We start from the raw sequence: 26,123 nt of genomic DNA, 5'->3' as shown, positions 1-26,123 counted from the left end.
ATGCTTTTAAGAAAGCTAGTTATTATAAGCTTTGTCTAGCTACAGTTTCAGCTTTTCAGCCAAAGCTTGCTGTTGAATATTCTAAAACGATGGAGCACTAAAAAACAAAACAAAACAAAATCTTGGAAGCAGTCTACTCGCTGGCTTTTCATGTCCCCCCGAAACCAGGAAGGTCAAAATTGACAGGAAGTTAAGTCTCAACCTGTAAACAATGCATATGCACCCACACAACTATTCCTATACTGTGTACATAATCCCAAGAATTTACATTAACTAAACAGATCTCTGTAACTGCCCAAGGAAAACCACCTCCCAGATACATTCAGTTTAGCAAAGCATTCCGGCAAGAGGCACTCAAGTTTCACTCAGAAGTGAAGTGTCATGGTGTAAAATCTTTAGGGGGGAAAATCATTGAAAACATATTCTTACCATTTTCACTGGGCTCTGTTGGCTTGGGCACGTCTCGGAACGGGATTATGACTGTATCTCCAGGCACTCTGGGGCTTTCCACATACTTGGGCTTCCTGACGGGACCTGCAGCGGGAAAGATCTGAGTGTGGCTAATTTTTTCCAGCTGCAAACAAAGCTTCAGAATGTACAGTGTGTGTCCTCACCAGGACCCAGATAGGCCTAAAGGAAGAGCCAGCCCCTTCCCCTCCTTTGAACACATACACAAGTCGTTTCAGTACAGAGGTAAGAACGTCCAGTCTGGGCTGCCAAATAAAGGGCTATAAGCTCAGCTTGGAGAATATAAACTCTGACAAAAACAAAAGCTGCTCTTTTGCTGTGCAGTCTCTACAGCTGTCTTTGGTGTATGTCACATAAGTGATTTTGACATGTCCAGACCTGGATGGCTCGTGGCGAAGGGTTTTCTATTTGGAATTTTTCTCTAACTGGGACCAAGACGATCAGGTTGCCTTGTAACTCCAAAGTCAGGAGGCAAGGATTACAAACAGTCAAGCTATAACATCAATATGCTCTGCGTGGCCACAGACCGCAGGCATTTTATCAGCCTGATGACACGAAGCAACTGTGTGGGGCAGAGAAGCCGGCTGGTTTCTTGGTAGCTGACACAGCTACCTTCGGAAAGGCAGAACAGGCAGACCGGCATACGATTCGGGGACACAAGAGAGCCTGAGAATCATCTCTCTCACCTCCCCTTCACCCCCAACTTATCATCAGAAAATCTGGAATTCTGAATTAGAATGAATGGAACCCTCACACGTTGCTGGTGGCAATGCACACACGCAGCCACTTTGGAAAACAGCTGGGTGGTTCCCCAGAAGGTTACACATATAGAGTTATCATACGGCCCAACAAATCCACTTCTATGTAAATCTATGTTCAGACAAAAATCTGTACATGAATGCTTGTAGCAGCATTATTCATAATAGCCAAACGTCTATCAACCGACAACAAAATGTGATATATTCATACAATGTAACAATACTAGGCAATAAAAAGAAATGAAGTACTTATTGACGCTACAACATGGACAAAGCCTGAAAATATTTTGATAAGTAAAAGAAGCCAGGGACTTCCCTGGCGGTCCAGTAGCTAAGACTCCGTGCTTCCAAAGCGGGGGAACGCGGGTTCGATCCTTAGTCAGGAGGGAACTGAGATCCCACATGCCACGCGTTGTGGCCAAAAAAAAAAAAAAAAGTAAAAAATTAAGTAAAAGAAGCCAGTCCCCAAAGACCACATGTTATATGACTCCATTCATATGGAATGTCCAGAATAGGCAAATTTATAGAAACAAAGTATGAATGGTTGCCGGGGACTGGGGGATATGCAGGCTTGTGGGATGATGATGGCTAAGGGGTCTGCGGTGATAAAAATGGTCTAAAATTAGGTTGTGGTGATGGTTGCAAAAACTTGTGAATATACTAAAAACTGCTGTAGTGTACACTTCAAATGAGTGAACTCTATGGTATGTGAATCATACCTAAATAAAGCTGCTTAAAAAAAAAAGACTGCCTATTCTGTCTGGTCCTTTCAAACATCCCATTACATTTTGGTCCAGAATCATCCACTTGACTCTTATTTTCCTTGGTTGCCTTATACTTAAAGTGTACTTTTAACAATGCCACAGAGACAGGAAACATTTCACATCAGTAAGAGAAAGGGTGGAGGAAGAGTGCCAGACAGTGGTCCACAGCTCTCCCTCCTGCTCAACCCTGAGCCACAGCCCTGCCCCTCCCAGGTCCTCAGCTCCATCACTGCACACTGAAGGGGTAAGTCAGGTGGGTTCTGAGCGTCCTTCTGTGTCAAACATCTTATGCACCTGAGAAATTCTATTCAGAATGTGGTTTACGGTGAAAGTGCTGCCACCTAAAGGTTTACTGAAAAAGCATCTACACTACTATAAAAACACTCTAATTCCCAGCCACATCTGAAAATGGGCTGCATTATCAAAGAAGCTTATAGAGCTTGACAGATAGGGGTATTATTTCAGACTTTAGAAATCATGGTTCTAAAATGGTTAATGTAGTATTTAACCATATGGCTGTCTTCATAATTGATTTAACCCTGTCAGAAAGGGAATGTTTTTAAAGGTTAAAGTGGAATGGTTTGGGGGGTGGGGGTGTGGAGAGAAGGAAAATTAAGTGGGAAATGTAAGCTATACAACAGTACACAAAATACAATTCAGATTTCATCAAAAATACACACTTATCCATATATAAATATGCATGAAGGGAAAGACTCGGGGGCGAGGGGAAACAAAGATATTTGCTGTGAAGGAGACAGAAACTTGGAAGAAGAACCTGAACAGGGCAGGCAGAAATGGACAAATATGAGAACCGTTCCACACTCTTGGATCCCAACCTGCTCCCTATGGTAAAAGAGATCAAGGGCACCTTTTTCTCATCATCTGCTCTCCTTCATTTAAAGAACTCAAGGGAGCTAAAGCCTTTTATTATTATCGTCCAATGATTCACATTGCCTCAACCAGCAACCATGCACCACTCATGAAGTACCTGTAAGTTTCTGTTCACCTTAACTCCTCAGGGTATAATAATAACCAATCTAAATAGATCTACTTCCAGGCAATCTACCTATGCCACACATCCTTCAAAGATGTTCTCTAATAATAAGCACTCTCTTCAAATGTGGGCTATTTCACATGGATGTACAGCTGTTGTTAGGAATGGTTAGAATGTGAACCTCAACGTCACCCAGAGCCTTCAGAAAGCATCTATGCCCATCTGTTTGTCTGTAACTGTGTTCTCAGAGCCCAACCCCTCACTGTAAGAAATACTCAACACTAAGGAGACGGTGGTAAGAGCAGAGCCTCTAGAATGGATAAAGAAGATATGGTACATATACACAATGGAATATTACTCAGCCATAAAAAAGAACGAACTAATGCCATTTGCATTACATGGATGCCATGGATGCCATGCATTACATGGTCCACATGGATGGACCTAGAGATTGTCATACTGAGTGAAGTAAGTCAGACAGAAAAAGACAAATATCACGATATTGCTTATATGTGGAATCTAAAAAATGGTACAAATGAACTTATTTACAAAACAGAAATAGAGTCACAGATGTAGAAAACAAACCTTGGTAACCTCTTGGTTACCAAGAGTAAGGGGGGGAGGGATAAATTGGGAGATTGGGATTGACATATACACACTACTATACATAAAATAGACAACTAATAAGAACCTACAGTATAGCACAGGGAACTCTACTCAGTACTCTGTATGACCCATATGGGAAAAGAATCTAAGAAAGAGTGGGTATATGTGTATGTATAACTGATTCACTTTGCTGTACATACAGCAGAAACTAACACAACACTGTAACTATACAATGTTGTACACAACTATACTCCAATAAAAATTGATTAAAAAAAAAAGAGCAGAGCCTCTAGACCTGGGCAGACCTAGGTTCAAATACGGTCTCCCTCCCTCTCCAGTTCGGACCTCAGTACATCCCAGAGCTAAACGATGAATGAGGGAGAATTCAGAGGTAAGGGGAAAATCCTGAAAGCAGAGGGCAGGCAGGTCTCTCCAGTTCCCACACTTGGCACCGTGCCTGGCATAGCGACCGGTGAGGCTGGCGACAAAAGGAGACCTAGAATGTAACAAAGTAAATACAACTGTATTCAGTGACCACACAAGGCTAAGCACTTACATACATTAATTCATTTGATCCTAATAACTTTGGGAGAAAAGCACTATTTCCCCCATTTTTAGGTCAGGAAGCTGAGGCTCAAATCAGTGGAACAATGTGCTCATGGCCCACACCATGGCAAAGCAGGAATTCAAATGGTTTTGTGGTCTTTGCAGGTTTGAAGCCCATGTACTGAATCACCATTCAGCACTTATGAAACTAGGAAATCTAGATTAAATAGGCAATCCTAGAAAAGGCCAGGGCAGTGGAACCTTCCACCACCAAATCCACAGGTCTTGGCTATACATTCAGCAAATCTTTTATTCATACTCATTTGTCTCTGATCTCCCCTTTCACTAAGAGTTGAAATATTATGAAGTGAATATAAACCACTGCTCTCCAACATGATCCTTTTATTTAAATTGCTTTTCACAAACAGCTGAACCTCAAATGCTATAAAACCAGATAAAATTATAACTACAGAGGTTTTCTTCTTTCCCCCTCAATCACTCGTTAGAGACTCTTTGGGCACTTTCCATTAAACACAGCAGATGAACGCTCGTTTGCCCTCACTCCCTTTCAAAACACCATTAAAGCCGCAGTAAAGGGATTTAAGAGAGACCAGTAGGAAAAGAAGACAACCACAGGCAAGAAACCAAACTTCTGAAAGTGGAAACAGACTGCCGAGGAGCATGGATGAAACACAGCAGAAAAGGTTAGGGCTGGTGGTCGGGGAAGGAAGGGCTCAGCCTCCCAGACAGCAGACACCTCTGAAGGCAGGGGCGCAGCAGGGCTGAATGCAGGACCATGGGTTGGAAATCTATTGAAGGGAGAGTAAGACCCATAGAACCCCTTCCCAAACCAGGAAGCATTCCTTCCTTCATCCTGGAAGCAGAGCTTTTCCCCTGGAAAGGCTGAATTCCAAGACCATGGAGATTCAACAGCTAAACTCTTGAGTGCTACACTAAAACACTGGGCTTAAGAAAAATTCTCCATGTGGATTGGTGGGCCCAGATACATCTCTCCACACCCCCTGCCCCAGCTGTGAAAATGCTGACAGCAAGCTTGCACACCAAGCAGGAATAGATGAGAGGATTCCTCCCTGGGACGAGAAACAGTTGGGGACAAGCCCTCAAAGAAATGGTGGATCCCTGACCAATCACGCTACCATAAAGCCTGCCCTACAGACACAACACACACACACAGACACACACACACACACACACCCCAACCCTACCTTTCAATGAGCTTGTAAAGCCTGCCCCCCCTCCACACACACACCAACCCTACCTTTCAATGAGCTTTTTAGTACCCTGTACTTACTTACAAACTAAAATCATCACTCAAGGAAAGACCCTACCCTAAAAGAAAACAATAGTAACAGGTTAAAAGAGGAACCCTGAGGAATCAGGGTTAATAGGAGGTACACCCTCTAGAAAGAGAAGAGCTACTGTTTCCACTACATAGAGGGCCCTATAACAAGGGCCTTCAGGGTCTGTGAGGTGGCCAGCTGACCAGACTGACTGCAGGACAAGACAACCGAGGCCACACCACTTAAGACCCATTGTAATCACTGATCTTACACTAAACTGCCGTCTATTAAACCACAATGACACTGAGTTCTATGCCACTGAAATGAAAAACTCCTTCTAAATGAAGTGGCCAAATTCTTTATCAACAGAGATCAAAACTGAAAAATCCATCCCCCTAACAATCCCCTTACTCAGGGGAAACTACTGCCCAGCACCTTTCTACACACAGCTTTTTGTTTACAATGAAATGCTCAACATCCCCAAGCATAAACTACCTAAAATAACTTCCCCTCTTTATGTAAACCAAGCGCCCTCAGGTTAAACCCCCCAAATTAACCAGAATCCAATACTACAATAATAATTACACAGAAAGCATGGTATGCAGGCTCCTAACTGTTTAAGGCAAGAGGCTCTTAAAAACAAGACTGTCAGGTATTAGTAGCTTGAAAATGGGCTCATCCAGAAGCCAATGTGCTTCCTTGTCCCAAAGGCCTTGCCACCCAGTCACTCCTGGGGACCCAAGACACTGGTATAAAGCACTTTTCAAGCTTAACTGGGCATAAGGATGCCATGGGGGTCTTGTCAAGATGCAGATTTTGATGCACTTATCAGGTATAGTCAGGACCATGGGCCATACTTTGGTAGCAAAGGTATCAAGTATGCAAAGCACAGGTCACCACAGGCGGGACCTCTAAGGAAGACCACCCTTCTGGCAGGGTCTGAGCAGGGTCTAGGGCAGTGGATGGGGCACCAACTTGCCCAGTTTACAAGGTTTAAGATAAACGGGGATTGTTCTTGACCATAAATTACACCCAGTTCACACTCTGGATCCGTTTCCTCATCCCGATTCTCCACCTCCTCTGCCCCCCATTCTCTACTCTGTGATACAGGGGAAGGGGGCTCTCAAATTTAAAGATAAAGGGCTCTCAAGATGGAGAGAAACATACAGTGTACCCCCAAAGAGGTTACAGAGGTACCCAGTAGGCAGCCGGCACAGAAGAGCTCCTGCCAGCTCCTTGCACTGTACAGAAGGGCTTGTGTCAGCTGGAGGTGAGGGAGGGGCAATCTCCATCAATCAAATCGGTCCACAACCTGGAGCACAGCCTTCTCCCTGGTGCCTTTCCTGCCTTTATGTAAATCTCCAAATACACTTTTCCCAGTGGCCAGCTTTCCTACTCCTTTTGACATTTTAATCACACAGCTGACTATTTTGCTGCTTAGAAACGACCATATAAGGAATATTTTTTTAAAAAGGAATGGCAGAAATAAACCAAACTGGGCTTTATCTCTAGGCAGTGAGGGAGAGAAGGGCAGGGGTTACTTTTCATTTCTGAGTGTTTCAGTTAAAAATAATTATATATATATATGTGTGTGTGTGTGTCTGTGTGTGTGTGTATATATATATATATATATATATATATGTGAACGCAAAATTTGGGACACAGAACACCTGAGGCTACTTACTGCATTTAAAGCAGATCTTACATTTTTCACGACATCTGGAGACTATGAAAAGTGACCCTCCTGTGTTATCAATCATTTTAGAGATTTTTTTTTTTTTTTTACCATCTTGAACTTTCACAGTAAAGGTTCCTGTTGATTTTATCTGGTCTGAGTTTTCATCTCACACTGGGAAATGTTCACAAGATAAGAAAAATAAAAAGGATGAGGAAGAGGATTCCTTTGGGGGGGGCAGGGAGGGCAGGGGTACCTTTATTACTAGGGCAAACGTCATTAAATAGTCAATAAGAAATAGTAAACTGTGGTACACTATCAGATCACAGTCTTGGATTTTTAAAAAGCACAATACCTGCACAGAGCTTCCGAAGTCTGGCCCTTCTCCCTCCCCTACACCCAAAAGCAAGCATTGTGGGGGGAGGGAGAGACATGCACTTTGGGACTGAGAAAGGGGAAAACTTAGCCTAAGTTTATGGGATGGAGGGAACCTGGCCTTGCCTTTGACCACTTCGTCCCACGCCGCGGTGAGGCTGGGCAGGTGAACTGGCAGCACTGCCCACAAGCCTATCTATGGGGGGTGAGAGCCTCTTGGGAAGATTCACTTTGAGGAAGAAGAAGCCAAATGATGAACTGACTCAGTCAGAAAGACTCGGCCCAAGGGGAGGGCAATTTCAAGCACAGTGTGTCATCCATCACTTGGATTTCTCCTACAAGAAGCAGCGGAGAGGCTGTAAATAAAACCCCGAAATGCTACTTGAAGGGACTCAGCTCCAGGGAATGACACCTGGGTACCGGGAGCCGATGCGGGGCAGGGCTCCGGGAGAGAAGCACCAGCTGCCCCAGTGGCCAGAGCATCCCTGGTCGTGAACACATGACATGCCCCTGGGGAGCTTCCCAAAACTTCCAGAAACACTTTTACAAGGGCCTGAGACCTTGTGTGAAGAGAGGTGGGCAACAAGTCAGTGTAATCTGAGTTATTACTCCTGTAACCTCATTACCCAAAGACAGGTGAGGTCTGGGGAAATTCAGACTGTTAATTCTAGGGAAGAAAAAAGCAGAAGGCAAAAGGGAATAAATGGGCAACGAAATACGAAAGTTACCTGACATTACTCTCATTAAGCCTCCTTTTTCTTATTTTGAATACCTTATTTTTTGTAAGAGTGCATTGAGAAGGGTGGACAGCCTTTATTTACTCATGCGATGCACAGGCACCATGCAATGTAAACATGCACTGCCATTAAGGCACTAAAATCTAGTAGGAAAATAGTCTATCAAAACAGAGCCATCCCCCTTTCAATAAAGCATCGTTAAAATAAATGTTGGCAAAGATTTGCAAGTCTCAGCTTGCGGTGTGCATGTTTACAGCACCATGAATACAATAAATTCTCAGTTCAAAGTACCCTGAGCAATGTTTCCACTTTCTCCCAATGCACTTTGTCTGCCATGCTGTTCCTATACTGTATCTAAGTTTTCATGTATTACGGCATGGAAATAAGTTGAATGCATTCATTCACCTTATTTATTTACTCAACAAGTATCTGTTGCACATCCACCGCGTGCCAGGCACAGGGTGACAACAAGATGTGACAGCACTTCCCTGAAGCTCTCAGTTGAGGGGACAAGAGTCTTTATCACACCGTCTGAATTTTATTTCAAAACACTTCAACATAAACAGTGCGATATAAATGTGTGTCTGTCCGTTGCCTTTAATCTCCTGCCTGAGGGCAATTACTTGTCTTAATCTGGAACACAGGCTCCTGAAATAGTTAACTAGCTTTTAATCAGAAGGCCACACACAACAGCTAAGGCCACCACAAGTCCAAGTTGGTCAGCTAGCCATCCTTATCAGCAACCAGCACCACGGTTACGCTAATTAGCACCCTGGAGGTTAGAAATGGAATTTCACACAGGTTAAATTACTGACTTTGTTATTCAGTATTATGGTTGCTGGAAATCTCTTTTCAGTGGTGAATTCATGGTATTTGAGGAAAGAGGATAGACTAGAAACATCACAGAAGCACCCTGGCCTGTGTATGACCCAGGCAGATAAAAATCTAGCCAGCCCTCACAGATGTGCCCTAGGCTTGATAAGTAAGTGGCTGGAGGTCCAGCTGCTGATTCCAGGGAATTATTTGGCCTCTGATTCAAAAATGTCAGGATAATTGAAATTCTGTCTGTGGTAGGCAGAACTCCACAGATGTCACTCCAAGATTCCCAGGCCCTGATTATTGAATCAAACACAATCCAGGTACTACTGTGAAGGGGATCTGCAGGTGGGATTAAGAATTAAGGTTACTGGGCTTCCCTCGTGGCGCAGTGGTTAAGAATCCGCCTGTCAATGCAGGGGACACGGGTTCGAGCCCTGGTCCGGGAAGATCCCTCATGCCATGGAGCAACTAAGCCTGTGCACCACAACTACTGAGCCTGCGCTCCAGAGCTTGCGAGTCACAACTACTAAGCCCAAAGTGCTGCAACTACTGAAGCCCGCACGCCTAGAGCCCGTGCTCCACAACAAGAGAAGCCACCACAATGAGAAGCCCCCTCCTTTTTCTTATTTTGAATACCTTATTTTTTGTAAGAGTGCATTGAGAAGGGTGGACAGCCTTTATTTACTCATGCGATGCACAGGCACCATGCAATGTAAACATGCACTGCCATTAAGGCACTAAAATCTAGTAGGAAAATAGTCTATCAAAACAGAGCCATCCCCCTTTCAATAAAGCATCGTTAAAATAAATGTTGGCAAAGATTTGCAAGTCTCAGCTTGCGGTGTGCATGTTTACAGCACCATGAATACAATAAATTCTCAGTTCAAAGTACCCTGAGCAATGTTTCCACTTTCTCCCAATGCACTTTGTCTGCCATGCTGTTCCTATACTGTATCTAAGTTTTCATGTATTACGGCATGGAAATAAGTTGAATGCATTCATTCACCTTATTTATTTACTCAACAAGTATCTGTTGCACATCCACCGCGTGCCAGGCACAGGGTGACAACAAGATGTGACAGCACTTCCCTGAAGCTCTCAGTTGAGGGGACAAGAGTCTTTATCACACCGTCTGAATTTTATTTCAAAACACTTCAACATAAACAGTGCGATATAAATGTGTGTCTGTCCGTTGCCTTTAATCTCCTGCCTGAGGGCAATTACTTGTCTTAATCTGGAACACAGGCTCCTGAAATAGTTAACTAGCTTTTAATCAGAAGGCCACACACAACAGCTAAGGCCACCACAAGTCCAAGTTGGTCAGCTAGCCATCCTTATCAGCAACCAGCACCACGGTTACGCTAATTAGCACCCTGGAGGTTAGAAATGGAATTTCACACAGGTTAAATTACTGACTTTGTTATTCAGTATTATGGTTGCTGGAAATCTCTTTTCAGTGGTGAATTCATGGTATTTGAGGAAAGAGGATAGACTAGAAACATCACAGAAGCACCCTGGCCTGTGTATGACCCAGGCAGATAAAAATCTAGCCAGCCCTCACAGATGTGCCCTAGGCTTGATAAGTAAGTGGCTGGAGGTCCAGCTGCTGATTCCAGGGAATTATTTGGCCTCTGATTCAAAAATGTCAGGATAATTGAAATTCTGTCTGTGGTAGGCAGAACTCCACAGATGTCACTCCAAGATTCCCAGGCCCTGATTATTGAATCAAACACAATCCAGGTACTACTGTGAAGGGGATCTGCAGGTGGGATTAAGAATTAAGGTTACTGGGCTTCCCTCGTGGCGCAGTGGTTAAGAATCCGCCTGTCAATGCAGGGGACACGGGTTCGAGCCCTGGTCCGGGAAGATCCCTCATGCCATGGAGCAACTAAGCCTGTGCACCACAACTACTGAGCCTGCGCTCCAGAGCTTGCGAGTCACAACTACTAAGCCCAAAGTGCTGCAACTACTGAAGCCCGCACGCCTAGAGCCCGTGCTCCACAACAAGAGAAGCCACCACAATGAGAAGCCCGCGCACCGCAACGAAGAGTAGCCCCCGCTCACTGCAACTAGAGAAAGCCCGTGCGCAGCAACGAAGACCCAACACAGCCAAAAATATAAATAAATAAAATAAATTTAAAAAAAAAAAAAGAATTAAGGTTACTAACCAGCTGACCTTCAACTAGAGAGATCATTCTGGATTACTCAGTGGGCCCCATGTAATCACACGAACCCTTAAAAGCAGAAGAGGAAGACTGAAGTCAGTCTTCATCTCATGAATACATGTGATGTGTCCCCTGGGGGGCTTTCAGAACTTCCAGAAACCTTTTTACAAGGGCCTGGGGCCTTGTGTAAGGAGAGAAGGGTAGCAAGTCAGTGCAATCTGAGTTAAGAGTATGAGGTGAAATGAGGCAGAAGGCAGTGGAGTTGGTCAGAGAGACTCGAAGCCTGAGAAGGATTCAGCCCTTCTGGACTTGGCATGTTGCTAGTTTTGAAGATGGGAGGAAGGGGGCCACATGCAAAGGAAGGCAGCCAGCCTCTAGAAGTTGAGAACGACACCTAGCCAAGAGCCAGCAAGGAAATGAGGACCTCAGTCCTACAGCCATGTGGCACTGAACTCAGCCAGCCTGAATGAGTTCAGGAATATTTCATCCCCTGAGCCCCAGAAAGGAATGCAGTCCCAGCAACATCATCAGCTGGGCCTTGTGAAACCCAGAGCAGAGAACCCACTGTGCCAGGCTGTGCCTGGACTTCCAACCCACAAAACTGTAATATAATCAATTTGTTTTAAGCTGATATATTTGTAGTAATTTCTTAGGGCAACAGTAGAAAACTAACATGTTGTCCATGAAATGCTGCCGTACTTGCTACAGGTAAACACTGAATGCGAGGTGCCATCAGGGCAGCGACCCTTCTAAAAGGACAGAGCTGGAACTTTACTGGGCACATAAAACAGGTGATATGACTGCATTGTGCCAGCCTGCTAATAAACCTCTATATGGGCAGAATGCCATCTGACCCTTGTTTTCATTCATACCTGAGTGAGTTTACAGGGAGGAAAACTCTAGCCCTCACGTCTTGTAACTACTGGTAGTCGTTATAATTTACCATAAAGAATCTAATACCTGAAGTTGGTTTCGTTTTGCTAGTAAGAATCACTAACCAAACCATCACAAATAAATGAATAACCACAAACTTTGGTTCTAAGATGTCCCTAGAAGAAAGATCGGAGTCCTTCCTGGAATCATTTCAGTTTCTCTAAGGAACTAGGGAAGGAGCCCATAAGGGGGAAGGAGTTCTTCTGATATTTAGCAGGAGATGAGCCCTGTGCTGCGTGATGAAGTAAAGACCCCAGAAACAGGGAGGCAGGGCCCTCGAGAACTTTCTTTCCCCGAGGGTTCAAAGTGTGGTCCCTGGACCGGCAGCACCAGCATCACCTGGGATCTTGTTAGAAATGCAAATTCTCAGCCCCACCCCAGAGCACCGGGGTGATTCTGATACTCATGTTTGAAAACCACCACAGGGGTTAGCAATACAGGCCCTTGTCCATGCCCTGAGGCAGCTTCCAATCAAATAGGAAGATTAGACAGAAAGAGCTGCCCAGCAGACAGTGTTAAGTGACTGGGGAAAACAGTAGAGGGAAGAGGCGAAAGCCACATCTCTTTTGTTGGCTTCCACAAAAGCCACGTCTCTTTTGTTGGCTTCCACAAAGTGCCATGTACTCAGTAAGTACACAGATGTTAATTTTGACAAGAAAAAGTTCCTTTCTACTTTTTGAATAAATTATACGTATTTGCTATAAACTAAGAACTTTTATGATTCGGGGTTATTTTTTCAAATAATCATTCAGTACAGTGGCTACTGTGGAATCCTGTTCTAACCCTCATTCATTCTTTTTGCCAAGGGCAGGAGATCGGTGGGGGAAGGGATGGGGTGGGAGGAAAGAGCATGAGTTCCAGTCTATCCAGAGGTCCCACCTGTTGGCAGGTGCTCCATGACCCTCCTAAACCATCCTGGAGAGGGCAGGAGAAGAGCAGTCCTGTCTCAGGCAGCAGCAATCTATCCTCCTCAGGGCCCAGGTCCAGACTTGCCCATCCTCCTCAAACAAAGCTCTGGTGCACACACACACCCCACCCTCCCCGCTCTGCAGGAACCCTCGGGTCCTATGTCACAAAGATAATGGCAACAGAAGGAAACACCTGAAACTCTCCTCAGCTCCATCCTCGCACACACCTGCAATGGCACTCATCCTGTCATATCTGTGTAAAGTTAATCCTACCTACGCTCAGGGTGCCAAGATGAAGGGCAAGGAAAGGTGAGAGAGATGCAGGATCCAACAGTTTATACAGAGAAATATCTCTAATGGTTACCCTGATAGGAGGAGACTTTATGAGTTTAATTAGATCAGGTTAAAAGATTATTCTTGGATGTCAGTTACAACCTGACTAGCTTGCACTGAGACCATTAAGATCCAGTTAGGACAATGAGCTACCACTACACACCTAGTAGAATGGCTGAAATTTAAAAAAAAAAATTTTATGATTAAAAACTGCTCGTGAGGATGCAGATCAATAGGAACTCTCCTACACTGCTGGTGGGAATGCAAGATGGTACAACCACTTTGGAAGACAGTTGGCATTTTCATATAAAATTAAATTAATACATTTAACATATCACCAAGCAATTCCACAACCACATACTGACTCAAGAGAAATGAAAATATAAATTTACTCAAAAACCTGTATGAACTTATTTATAGCAATATGTGCATACACATTTACTCATAATCACCAAAAAAACCCTGAAAGCTAATTCAAATGTCCTTCAACTAGTGAATGGATAAACGATGGCATGTCCATGCAATAAATTAATACTACTCAGCAATAAAAAGTAAAGCGGTAAGACACAACGTTGTAAATCAACTATACTTCAATAAGAAAAATATACTGAGAAAAAAAAAAAAAGAGGTATTGACACCCACTACAACATGGATGAATTTCAAATGTATTATGGTTAGTGAAAGAAGCCAGATTCAAAAGGCTGTATAATGTTTGCTTCTATTTAGATGACATTCTGGAAAAGGCAAACTACAGTCTTGGAGAACGTATCAGTGGTTGCCAGGGAGTAGGGGTTGACTACAAAGGAGCAGGATGAGGGAATATTTTGGGGTGAGGGAACTGTTCTGTGTTTGATTGTGGTGGTGCTTACACAACTCCATGTATTTGCCAAAGCTCATAGAGCAAAAATAATTTTATTCTATGTAAATCAAAAAATAAGTGAAAAAAATTTTTAATTAAAAAAGAGTGGGCCCGACTGAGGGTGTCATTCTGTGCTGGGGAGTGACTCTAACTGCACGAAACTTCTATCCTGGGTAAACATCTCTGACCCACTGAGAGGCAGAACCAGCCAGAGGCCAGCCCCAGCATCTGTCATCCCCTTGCACCTTGATAAGAGAGCCCTGGTTTTTAACTGGTCACTGTTTTAAAACTACCCAATACCTGGAAAGAAATGAGAGATCACGGGATATCCCTTCAGCGGGGTGCTGGGGGTTGTTTATGTAAAGCAGACTGTCCAGACTATCTCATTCCATAGGTGTGTACTCTTCTTGATTGACTTCCTATGAACTGGACTATTTTACAGCTCTGCGAATTGCAAAAAATCTGATAGCAATGCACATGAATTTTGTCTGGCAGAGACTATAAATCCCTGTAATCCAAATTCTCATTTAAACTCATCTTAATGTCTTGCTTCTTCCTGCCTTAATGAATGAGCTAAATAAAACTGTTGACATAGGACCTTTTTATATTTACACGTCATACTTTTGCTTTTTTGAAAAATTATACTTTAGCAGCACAGCACATTAAATGAATAAAAGGCTGCATTTTCTAGCCTTCTTGGCAGCCACTGAGAGGAAAGTGAGTGTTGGGTGAGATTTCAAGAAGGACTGTTTAAAGGGAGCCAACCCAGCTGGGAGAGGCCCCTTTCTGGCAGAAATGCTGACATACCAGGTGGTACTAAACACTCCTACCAGGCACTCAGGTGACCTTGTGGTGAGAGGGAATGTAGGCTGATAACAGCTTCCAAAGGTATGTCCAGGACCCAATCCCTAGAACCTGTACACGTTACTTCATTTGGAAAAGTGGTCCATGTGGCTGTGGTTAAGGATTTTTTGAGATGAAAGCATCATTCTGGATTACCCAGGTAGGCCCCAAATGCCATCACAATAATCATCACAAGTATCCTTATAAAAGAAAGGCAGGGGGGATCAGACCATCACACACACAGAGAAGGCCATGTGAGACAGAGAATGGAATGATGCAGCCACAAGCCAAGGAATACTTAGAGCCATCAGAAGCTAGAAGAGTCTCCACAGGGGATGCAATTCTGCTGATACCTTGATTTCTGACTTTCAGCCTCTAGAAGTGTGAGAGAATAAATTTCTGTTGTTTTAAGCCACCAAGTTTGTGGTAGCCCCAGGAAACAAACACCAATGATGAGCACCAAGCTAGGTCCCCTGACGACACCTTGAACTCACCAAGGCTCCGAGCCACCTACCTCTGGACCATTAACTAGAGAGAGAGAAACACATTTGTATCTTGTTTAAGCGATTACGTATTTGATTTCTTTTCTTGAAACCAAACTTAATCCTAATACTGTGACATACTGAGATCATGAGTTCCTGGCCCCAACCTCACCTTGCCTCCGTTCATCAATCATATTGGTTGTCCTGCAATTTGAGCAAGGTTGAGAATTAAATGAAGAGTTGAAGGAAAAAGAAGTCAAACCTAAAGTATCAAAACAACTGTGTTATGGTTAAGATTAAGTTTGCACCACTGGGCATAATCAGGGAGTATGTGTAGTAAAGAATTTTTAACGTTTTTAAAATGTGGCATATCAGAGTATCTAACTGATCAACTTTGTGATTCCTATTTGAAATGGGTAATTTTCAGCTTTAAGTAAAATTTACTTCAATATATTTCTTATTTTTATTACTTTTAAATTGAAGTATTTATACTTCAATTTATAATATTGTGCTAGTTTCAGGTGTACAGCACAGTAATTCAGGTTTTTTGCAGATTATATTCCATTATAGGTTATAACAAGATACTGAATATAGTTCCCTGTGCTATACAGTAAATCCTTGTTGCTTATCTATGTATCTCACATCTTCTTAAGCCAATCGTCTCTTAATGGACACCTGGGTTGTTTCCATGTCTTGGCTATGTAAATAGTTCTGCTATGAACGTTAGGGTGCATGCATCTTTTCAAAGTGGAGTTTTTGCTTTGTCCAGATATATATGCCCAGGAGTGGAACTGCTGGATCATATGGTTCTACTCTTAGTTTTTTAAGGAACCTTCGTACTGTTCTCCATAGTGGCTGCACCAATTTACATTCCCACCAACAGTGCACGAGGGTTCCCTTTTCTCCACACCCTCTCCAGCATTATTATTTGTAGACTTTTTGACAATAGCCATTCTGACAGGTGTGAGACGATACCTCATTGTGGTTTTGATCGGCATTTCTCTAATAATTAGCGACGCTGAGCATCTTTTCATGTGCCTGTTGTCCATCGGTGTGTCTTCTTTGGAAAAATATCTATTCAGGTCTTCTGCCCATTTTCTTGGGTTGATTGTTTTTTTTGATATTGAGTTATATGAGCTGTTTTAAATGTATGGTTTTAAATTAGATTATAAACATAAGATTTGTAACTTGAATTTAAAGGCCATGGAAAGCCACGTTTAAAATTAACTATGATACAATGAACAGTAATTTGAAACTTATATCATCATCTGTACACAAAATGCTACTCTCAGACATCGAAAGCCTCATTTTATACATTGGAGAGACCATTGTTAAAGTCAGTCTCTCACTTTCAAAATGCTCACTGGAGGGAATTCAAGATGGAAGGAAAGAAGGAGGGAGGGAGGGAGAAAGGAGAAAAAAAATCCCTTAACTCCAAGTCCACCACAATTCACCTACAGCCCCCAGCTGGCCAACAAAGCTAGTCATCATTCATTTCTGGCCCCCCAGCCAAATTCTAGAACCTTCCATGTGCTACTGCAGTCCTCACTGTCATCGCTGTGTACTTGTCAGCAACCCCAACAAACTCCTCCATGTTCCTGGCATCTATACAGAGGAGGCACTCTGCTCTGAGACGCTCTCTCTCAGGTCAGGAGCAGCCTGCAATCTCGCTATGCACAGTCAGAGGCTGGTGTGTCAGGCCACACACAAGTGGCCTCTAATAGTCCCAGAGAGCCATGACAGGCCGGGTGTGTGAGCTCGAGGCAAACGTCCTTCTCTGACCTCTGTGGTGAGGAGCTCACACTTGAACGCACGTGGTTTCCATTATCTGAAATACCTCTTGAAAACATCGGGAACCTAAGAGGGCAGCAACTAAGTGATATTTGGGGGCTTAGCTGTTATCTCTTTCGAGGTTGAACAGGACAAATTGCACTCACAGATGACATAGGTAACCCATGACATCACTGACAAGGAGCCAGATGACGAGCCACAGGCAGAGCTCATCTCCTCCCGACACAGCTGCCACCCCCTGTAATGACTGAGACAGTCACAGCCCTCTCAGCTCCAACGTTCAATTTTCTACTAGTGTCTTGGGTTTAGGACACAGCCAGAGGGAAGGGCTGCCACATTAACTGAGTTACAGTTCAAGTTCTTTATGAACTTTTCTTATCCATCAAAGCAAAAACAATTTTTTTTAGTTAAATAATGGATGTTAATACACTTTATTTATTAAAACACACAGATCGTAAGTGTCCAGATTGATAAATGTTTACATATGTATATATCTATGTAAAACAATCTAGATCAAGTTTTAAAATATTACAATTTTTTTTAAGAAAGTTCTCTCATGGTCTCTCCAGTGAATAGCCATCCCTCTCCTCAAAAGCAACAATTTTACCTCACTCGCAAAAGCTGATCAAGATTAACATTAAATTTGGAATTCCTGGGCTTCCCTGGTGGCACAGTGGTTAAGAATCCACCTGCCAATGCAAGGGGCCGGGTTCGAGTCCTGGCCGGGGAAGATCCCACATGCCATGGAGCAACTGAGCCCGTGCGCCACAACTGCTGAGCCTGCGCTCTAGAGCCCGCGAGCCACAACTAATGAAGCCTGCACGTTTAGAGCCCGTGCTCCGCAGCAAGAGAGGCCACGGCAATGAGAAGCCTGTGCGCCACAACAAAGATCCCTCGTGACGCAACTAAGACCCAAAGCAGCTATAAATAAATAAATAAGTTTAAAAAATTTTTAAAGTTAATGTGCCAAAAATAATAATAATAACTAATGGGAATTTTAACTTTAAAGCGTTCACTTTTTATGTAAACCCGATCATGTATAAAGGCAAAGTCAGATATCAGCCTCTCTTTTAAGAACTCAAAACATTTTTTTCTTCAAGTACTTTAGCTACTAGACATCCACGAGGGTCAGGAAAGAGACATGGGTCTCTAGAACACGGCAATCCTTCTGCATTTACCACACGGTGGCGCTGCTTCAATACTAATTCCAGACAAAATCCAGAAGTGTGTTACTTCACCACCAAGACAATAACGCTTGCAACCCGTTAGGAGTTAGGAGCTTGACGTCCAGAAAATTGTTTGGTTTTTTTTTTTTTTTTTAAGGTTTTAGGCAATATACATATGGTTAACAGTCTATATGGATAAATTAAAGCTGCTCAGGCAGCAACTCTGCCCTCGTTTTAGGCTGGACTTAACAGAATTCTGACATATTTGCCAGGGGAAGGCTGATCAGCCTGAGAGCCAACAATGCAATGTGTTGGGCAGAAGGGCCGAGTGCCTGAGTGAGATGTCTCATAGCGCAACACTGACATGTCATCTACCTGTGAATCTATACTGATATATACTGATATAGGTAAGTGAGGAAGAAGACACGAATCGGTCAGGCAGAAAAATTCCAAATAATTTATATACATACTCCACTCACAAGGTGGGGAGCCCAAGTCCCCACCCTGCATGGGGCGCTGTGCATAGCAACTTCCCTCCAGAGAGTAGAGGATGGAGAGGGATGTAAGAAAAACAGCAACTTCACCCTGGAGAAACCTGGCAATCTCTACCTGGGCCGGGTGAACAAAGTGAACGAAAACCATGATAAGTCATGTTGAAGTGTCAACATGATGTGATGAGAAGGGCACTTTACCTCTGTGGTCCGCCTCCTCAAAACTTCAGTCTAATCATGAGAAGCATCAGACAAACCCCCCAAAGAGGGGCATCCTACAAACCATGGGAACAGTAACCTCAGAACTGCCAAGGTCATCAAAACCAAGGAAAGTCTGAGAAACTGTCAGAGCCAAATGGAGCCTAAGGAAACATGACAAATAAATGTCATAGGGTATCCTTGACTAAGATCCTGGATATTAGGTATCAACTAAAGAAATAGGAAGTACAGACTTCGGTTAATAATAATGTATCAGTATGAGATCATTAGTTGTGACAATGTGTCATACTAATATACTATGTTAATGATAAAAGAAAGTGGCTATGTGATAATATATGGGAACTCCAAACTATCTTTGAACTATTCTAAAATAAACTTTTTATCTAAGGCTCAAATGGTAACTAAGAGAAGCCTTCACATACAGGAGAATTCCTTCAGCTTCTGTATTAAGGAACTTAGGCTGTTTTCCCAACAATCCCTTGACATCCGCCATAGAGGAGGAAGGTTGATACAGGCTGAAGGATGTGCCCCCAAATTTCATATGCTCAAGTCCTACGTCCTAGTCCCTCAGCATGTAACTATATATGCAGACTAGGCCTTTAAGAGGTGATTGAGTTAAAATGAGGCCACTGAGATGGGCCCTAATCCAATCTGAGCGCTGTCCTTACAAGAGGAAATGTGGACAAAGAGACACCAGGGATGCACAGACACAGAGGAAAGACCACGTGAGGACATAGGGAGAAGGTGGCCATCTGGAAGCCAAGGACAGAGGCTGCAGGAGAAACCAAACGTGCCCGTACTTTGCTCTTGGACTTCCAGCCTCCAGACCTATGACAAAATTAATTTCTGTTGTTTAAGCTACCCATCTTGTGGTACTTTGTCATGGCAGCCCTAGCAAACTAATACAAAGGTGAAGCAGAAAAACAGTGCTTCACTGAATGTTATGTGAAGGACAGCAGTGAGGATACAGAGCTTGATGGCTTCTGTGCCATGTGTACCTTTTGAGAGGGATCTGACCTAAGGCTGCTGTTCTGGGTGGCAACTAAGTGACGTGGAGACGACCCGGGCTTTGGACTCAGGCAGACTGAAGTCCACATCCCAGTCAGTCCCTAAGTAGCTGTATAACCTTCAGGCAAGTTATCTAAATGCTTGGGTTTTTCCAGTAACTGTAAGTGGGATTCAATGCCTGCATCTCAGGCTTAAAAATGTTTACAAAGGGTCTAGTACATGGTTAAGCACTGAATAAATACTAAGTTTCCATTCTCCCCTTCCTTTCCTCTAAGGCAAAAGTCAGGTTGGCAAACTATGATCTAGGGGCCAAGTCTGACCCACTGCATGTTTTTATAAATAAAATGTTACTGGAACATGGCCATGACCATTCATGAATGAACTGTCTATGGCTGAGTTGCGCTACAGTGAAAGGTGAGTGGTTACAACGCAGACCGTATGGCCCTCAAAGCCTAAAATATTTACTATCTACCCTTGACAGAAAGAGTTTGTTGATTCTGCTGTTTTCCTATTTCCAAAAGCTGACAGATGCTTGTCATTCCTTATCATACTTGAACTTCCCAGCATCTGCCACAGATGCCATGTCTTGAGATCCTTCCTCCTCCCTGGAGGCCAGTGATCTGAGCTCAGGCTCTGCATCTCCAATTCCCTGGTGCTCTCCACAAGCAAGGATCTCTGCAGAATACCAAGCTTAGAGATATTCAAAGTCGCCACCCCACCTGGCCAACCTGTTTCTGTGTTCCACATTGTAATTAATTACACTAGCACCTATGCCTGTGGCTGTACAGAGACAGCATGACTTAGAATCCCAGCACCGGGGTTGAAATTCCACCTGTCAGAGCCTTACCTAAAACACAAAAATGATGACTCCCCTTGGAGACCCCATAACAACAGGGGGAAAATGTGAATAAAGCCACTAGTGCAGCAAAAAGTTTTTGAATCTAGATCTATCTGGAAACCCAAGCTAGAGATGTTAGCAAGCTTCCCAACTGCTGTGCAAAGAATTTGTTACAGGATGTGCTGGGATGTAGATCCCCCAGCTCTGTGGACTGCAGGGCAGTCTGGGGCAGTGCCACAAGGGACAGTCCATTTACCCCACTGCTGGACAAATATTTCCTATATGTGCCATGATATGAAACGGGCTCACAAGCCCTGGCCTATTTTGCACTTTTCTTCCTTCTCTAATTCTCATGTACGAATGGGTCACCACAACCTACAGACTCCTTTTCCTAAAATTTTCTCAAATGGACCTCCACCTCCCTCCATCCTCCTCCTCTGTCACTGCCAAGGTTTCAGCTACTATACATCCTTTGAATCATTGCAAAAGAGTCCCAACCAGTCTCCTCTACTCCAAGATGGCCTGTACAAAATAAATACTTACTATCCTAACCCAAATCTATTTATTTCATCCCTCTATTTTAAAAACAGTCAAAAGAATAAGACAACATCGCCAGAAGGATCAAATCCTCCCCGGCCCCACTGCATTTCCATCCTTGGTCCTCAAACGCAACCTGTCCCGTAATGCTGTATGAGATCCAGCCACCGCGGGCCAGTCCAGGCTTCATGCAGGGTTCTTCTTCCCACACAACCCAATCCCTGTCTGCCACGTAACCCCTAACTCATGCTTGAAGAGCACCCTCCAATGTCACCTGCGCTTGGACGTTGCCAGCTCCCCCAAAGAGATGCTTGCTCTTCTCTGTGTGGTCACAGCACTTTGTAGACACCACAGTATCTTAAAAGTCATTGCCGCTCTCACTAAACTGGGAGGCCCCCAAAGCTTAAGGCCAGAGCATGTATTTACCTTTATATCTACCTCACCTCTAGAGCAGAGCCCAACACGTAGCTGATGCTCAGTAAACCCCTTAAAACAAATGTTTATGGAACCTCATGAAATCACTGAGTGAAGGAAAGATGGAAGTAACTCAGAGTGCCTCTGAAGCCATTTGGAAAAATAAAGTTTACCCCAAAAAAAGTCCCAAGTCCCATCCACCCACAGTGTCCTCTTAAGAAGGAAGCCTTGAAAAACCTCTTGCCAGCTTAGCTGCCAGCAAGTCCAGGAGAACTGGGGGAGAAGGAGCTCAGAAGAGTGCTAGTGCATAAAAAAGGGCTGTTTTTAGGGCTTCCCCGGTGGCGCAGTGGTTGAGAGTCCGCCTGCCGATGCAGGGGACACGGGTTCGTGGCCCGGTAAAAAAAAAAAAAAAAAAAAAAAAAAAAAGGGCTGTTTTTAAAGGCTAAAGGGCACACAAACTAACTAAGACTTGCCAGTATGAATGGAAGAAATGTGGAATATGAACCACAAAAATAATGAAAAGGTGTCCAAATGCAAATTAAAAATGTGATTCTCTTAAGCAGTCTGCTAGGACGTTCCTTTCGCATTTCAGGGAAAACACATGGGACTCAACACATCTTTATTTTTTCCTTTCTGTGTATCATGAAGAAATCTACAAGCAACAGTGTGAGGCAGTCACGTGACTGGCAGGTATCAAGCTACAGTCATATTTTTCCTGCCTTAAAAGGACCTGTTATTCCTCAATTGCTTATTAAAACACCACAAACTTAAGAAAAATATGCAGTAAAACTTAACATCAAGTTAATATCAAGTCCTTGGCCTGGACTGTGACACCACTTCTTCCTGACTGAGAGTCTTGTAGGGCTCAGGTGGCCGTTCCGAGGCATCCTGTACAGCCGGGCAGAAGCAAACGTCACCTCAAGACAACACATAGATGCTGGGTGGTTGCCCTACTCTCACCCCCAACATCTTTAGCACCAGTTTGCTTCCTTGGGAACTGCTTTCCACACTCCTCCAAAACATGGTTACTTGCATTCTCACAGGTTGACCTTTATCACTTTCAATAAGAGCTACAATAGGACCAAGAATAAACAAGGCATTTGGTCAGAGAACAGGAGATGAAAACCATGACCAGAGCTAACAAACCCATATCCAAATATCAACAATTAGACTTTACAGGTCCCTGCACTGAAGCAGTGGAGCATTCCCTGCTGTCCCTGTCAGAAAACCAGATTGAAGCCAAAACAAGAAGTATGAGACAGGCCAACAAAGGGAGAGAGGGGCGAATTACCCGCTCTCGGGAATCAGGGGCAGCAGAAGCGTCTCTTGTGGGGGTTTTAGGAGCCAGGCACTCGTCACACATTCCCTCTATCCTCTCAAAGGCCAATACAGTAGGTAGTTCATTCTCATTCCCAGGTGAGGAAACCGAGAATCAGAGAAGTGGCAAAGTAATTTCCAAGGACACAGAGCTACTGAGAACAGGATTTGAACCCAGGTCTGTCTGTCTTTTAGGGCCAGAAGCTTCCCACAACACCACATAGCTTGGGTAGAATTTCTCCATCTGGAAGGCAGCGAGGGAAAAAGCAGAGTGTACAGAAGTTCAAGCTTATCTAATGCAAACAAGATCTGCTTAAACCTCACAACTTCCAAAAACACCCCCAAACAAACAAATCACGGACTCTGCAAATCTTTTGCATGCATATTCTCATATTTTAATGTGTACATGAGAACATATACACACTCATTCAAATCTTAGAGAACACATCTGGCTCTAATAGCAACTGTAGAAGTGGAAAAAAGGTTGTAAATTATTTTGTAAAAGTAAATTATTTTTAATAAAGTTATTGAATTTTTGCTGAAGAGCTCAAAGTCGACAATCATTCTTTGATTAACAGGAGATTCCTAGCCTGTCAGCCTCACCGCCAAGACCTCTAGTTTCCATGTCAAATATCAACACTAGACTCCAGGATGTGTACAACAGGCGTATATTTTCTTTTGACTACTGAAGACTGTCAACATCCAGAGTCCTTGTGAAACTTCAAAATGCCTGAGACAGAAGTGTCCATAACACTTCCTGCATTCTCAGATGCCACTCCCCTCCTGTGTTACAGTGCAGCAGAGTTACCTCACTTGCATTCAACTACATGTGTTCTACAAGATGGGGGATGGTTCTGGAGGATGAGACACACACATCTGCTTCTCCTTCAGTCACTCTCAGCCCCTACGTGCTTTCCACATAGTGGAATTTTGGTGTATAAAGTACGTAATTTCTGGTACAATGCCATCCTAAGTACAAACTATCTACTTCACCTGGTGCAAAAAACAAAACAAAACACAACAATCTGCCAATGGCAGAAGAAAAATGGTGGTACCATCCAAAGACGCTATGTCTACATGTAGCATTTATGAGCAATTTAAGGGATGTTCAAGGGTAACCTGATGCAGACGTTTCTGCCTTACATTCTTTTTCATTTACCTGTGTAAGGAGCAACTTTGTAACCCTGTTCTCATGCTTAGCTTCAGACAATAAGTAGCTGTCTGCTCAACTTCCATTGGAGTTCTGCTCTCACTGCCCAGTGAACACATTTGAACCACTTTGGAGCACTTACTCCCTATCAGCTTCATGAATCACTGTTTCTCATTTCCACGAAGAGCTCACGGGAGCTTCACAGATTACTGAGGCAGGGCACCACCAGGAATCCGACCTTTTTTCTTTACCTAATTGTCTCTTTTCTGCTAAGAACTACTGCTTTCTTAAACCTTTGCATTTGCATCACTAGTTCCAAGAGCTGGCTTCCTTTACAGGGCAATTTTACGACATAATTTTAATTACTTCGCACGAATCATGTGCAAACCAAAAGAAGATGAATAACATAAGTAGTTGATGGCAGAGCTGGAACTGGAATCCAGACAGTCGGTCAGTCACCGCGTTATGCTGCTTTCATGTCCTATTCACAGGGAACAAAGCCTGCTGCACATCAAGAAGACATATGTTACCAGAAAGCATACAGATCTGAGGGTGAAATTGCACTGGGAAGCATCTGGCTGAGGACAGGGAATCAAGAGGACCGATACTGTGAGAATCAGCCACTGAGTCAGATGAAGGAAGTTGAAGATGGGCTCCAAGGCAGACGGCTGCAGTGAAACAGCAAGCACCAGAGGAGAGCTTGTGTACCATGCCCTATGCTTTACGGTATACATCTCAATTTCACTTACCCTATAAGAGAAGCACCATTAATACCCCCATCGCTCAGATGAAGAAACACCTATAACTTAACCAAGCACACCAAGTGGGAGGTGAATACAGTTCCAACCTGCCCAAGACTGGGGTGGAGATAGGCACCTATCAGGATCATTAACAACTCAGCTAAAACCAGAGACTCACAACTCCCTAACTTATGGTGGCTAACTTATTCTCCTAGGCTTTTCCAAAAGTGAAATTGATTCTGAGTAGGCCTATATCTATTAAAGAAATTGAATCAATAATAACTTTCCAAAACAGAAAGCACCAAGCCCAGATAGGTACCAATACTCTACAATCTCTGTCAGAGGAAGGAAGCAGAGAGAATACTTCCTAACTCATTCTATGAAGCCAACATTGCTCTAATACCAAAACCAGACAAAGACATTATAAGAAACCTACAGAACAATATCTCTCATGAGCATAGATGAAAAAATCCTCAACAAAATATTATCAAGTTGAATCTAAGAACGTATAAAAAGAATTACACATCACAACCAAGTGGGATTTATCCCAGATATGCAAGGCTGGTTCATCACTAGGAAATCAATTAATGTAATCCGTCACATTAACAGGCTAAAAAGCAAAATCACATGGTCTTATCAATAGATGCAGAATACGTATTTGACAAAATCTAACACACATTCTTGATAAAAACTCTCAGTAAACTAGGAATAGAGGGGAACCTTCCTCACCTTGATAAAGATACCTATAAAAACTCTACAGCTGGGCTTCCCTGGTGGCGCAGTGGTTGCGCGTCCGCCTGCCGATGCAGGGGAACCGGGTTCGCGCCCCGGTCTGGGAGGATCCCACGTGCCGCGGAGCGGCTGGGCCCGTGAGCCATGGCCGCTG

The 26,123-nt window shown here is 43.6% G+C and overlaps 1 protein-coding gene across 5 annotated transcripts in view; it reads right to left on the bottom strand.

Annotated features, from left to right (window-relative positions):
• TANC1 (tetratricopeptide repeat, ankyrin repeat and coiled-coil containing 1) overlaps positions 1-26,123 on the bottom strand; it is a 236,341-nt gene that overhangs the window by 90,771 nt on the left and 119,447 nt on the right. For all 5 annotated transcript variants that reach the window (XM_024122164.2, XM_055088026.1, XM_028478263.1 and 2 more), the window contains one exon: positions 430-534. In XM_024122164.2, coding sequence (XP_023977932.1) covers positions 430-534 — 105 coding nt within the window. The remainder of the gene's footprint in view (positions 1-429; positions 535-26,123) is intronic.

This window comes from Physeter macrocephalus, chromosome 2 (genome assembly GCF_002837175.3).
Source record: "Physeter macrocephalus isolate SW-GA chromosome 2, ASM283717v5, whole genome shotgun sequence".
Lineage (NCBI taxonomy): Eukaryota > Metazoa > Chordata > Mammalia > Artiodactyla > Physeteridae > Physeter > Physeter macrocephalus.
This window is presented reverse-complemented; position numbering and strand designations above follow the sequence as displayed.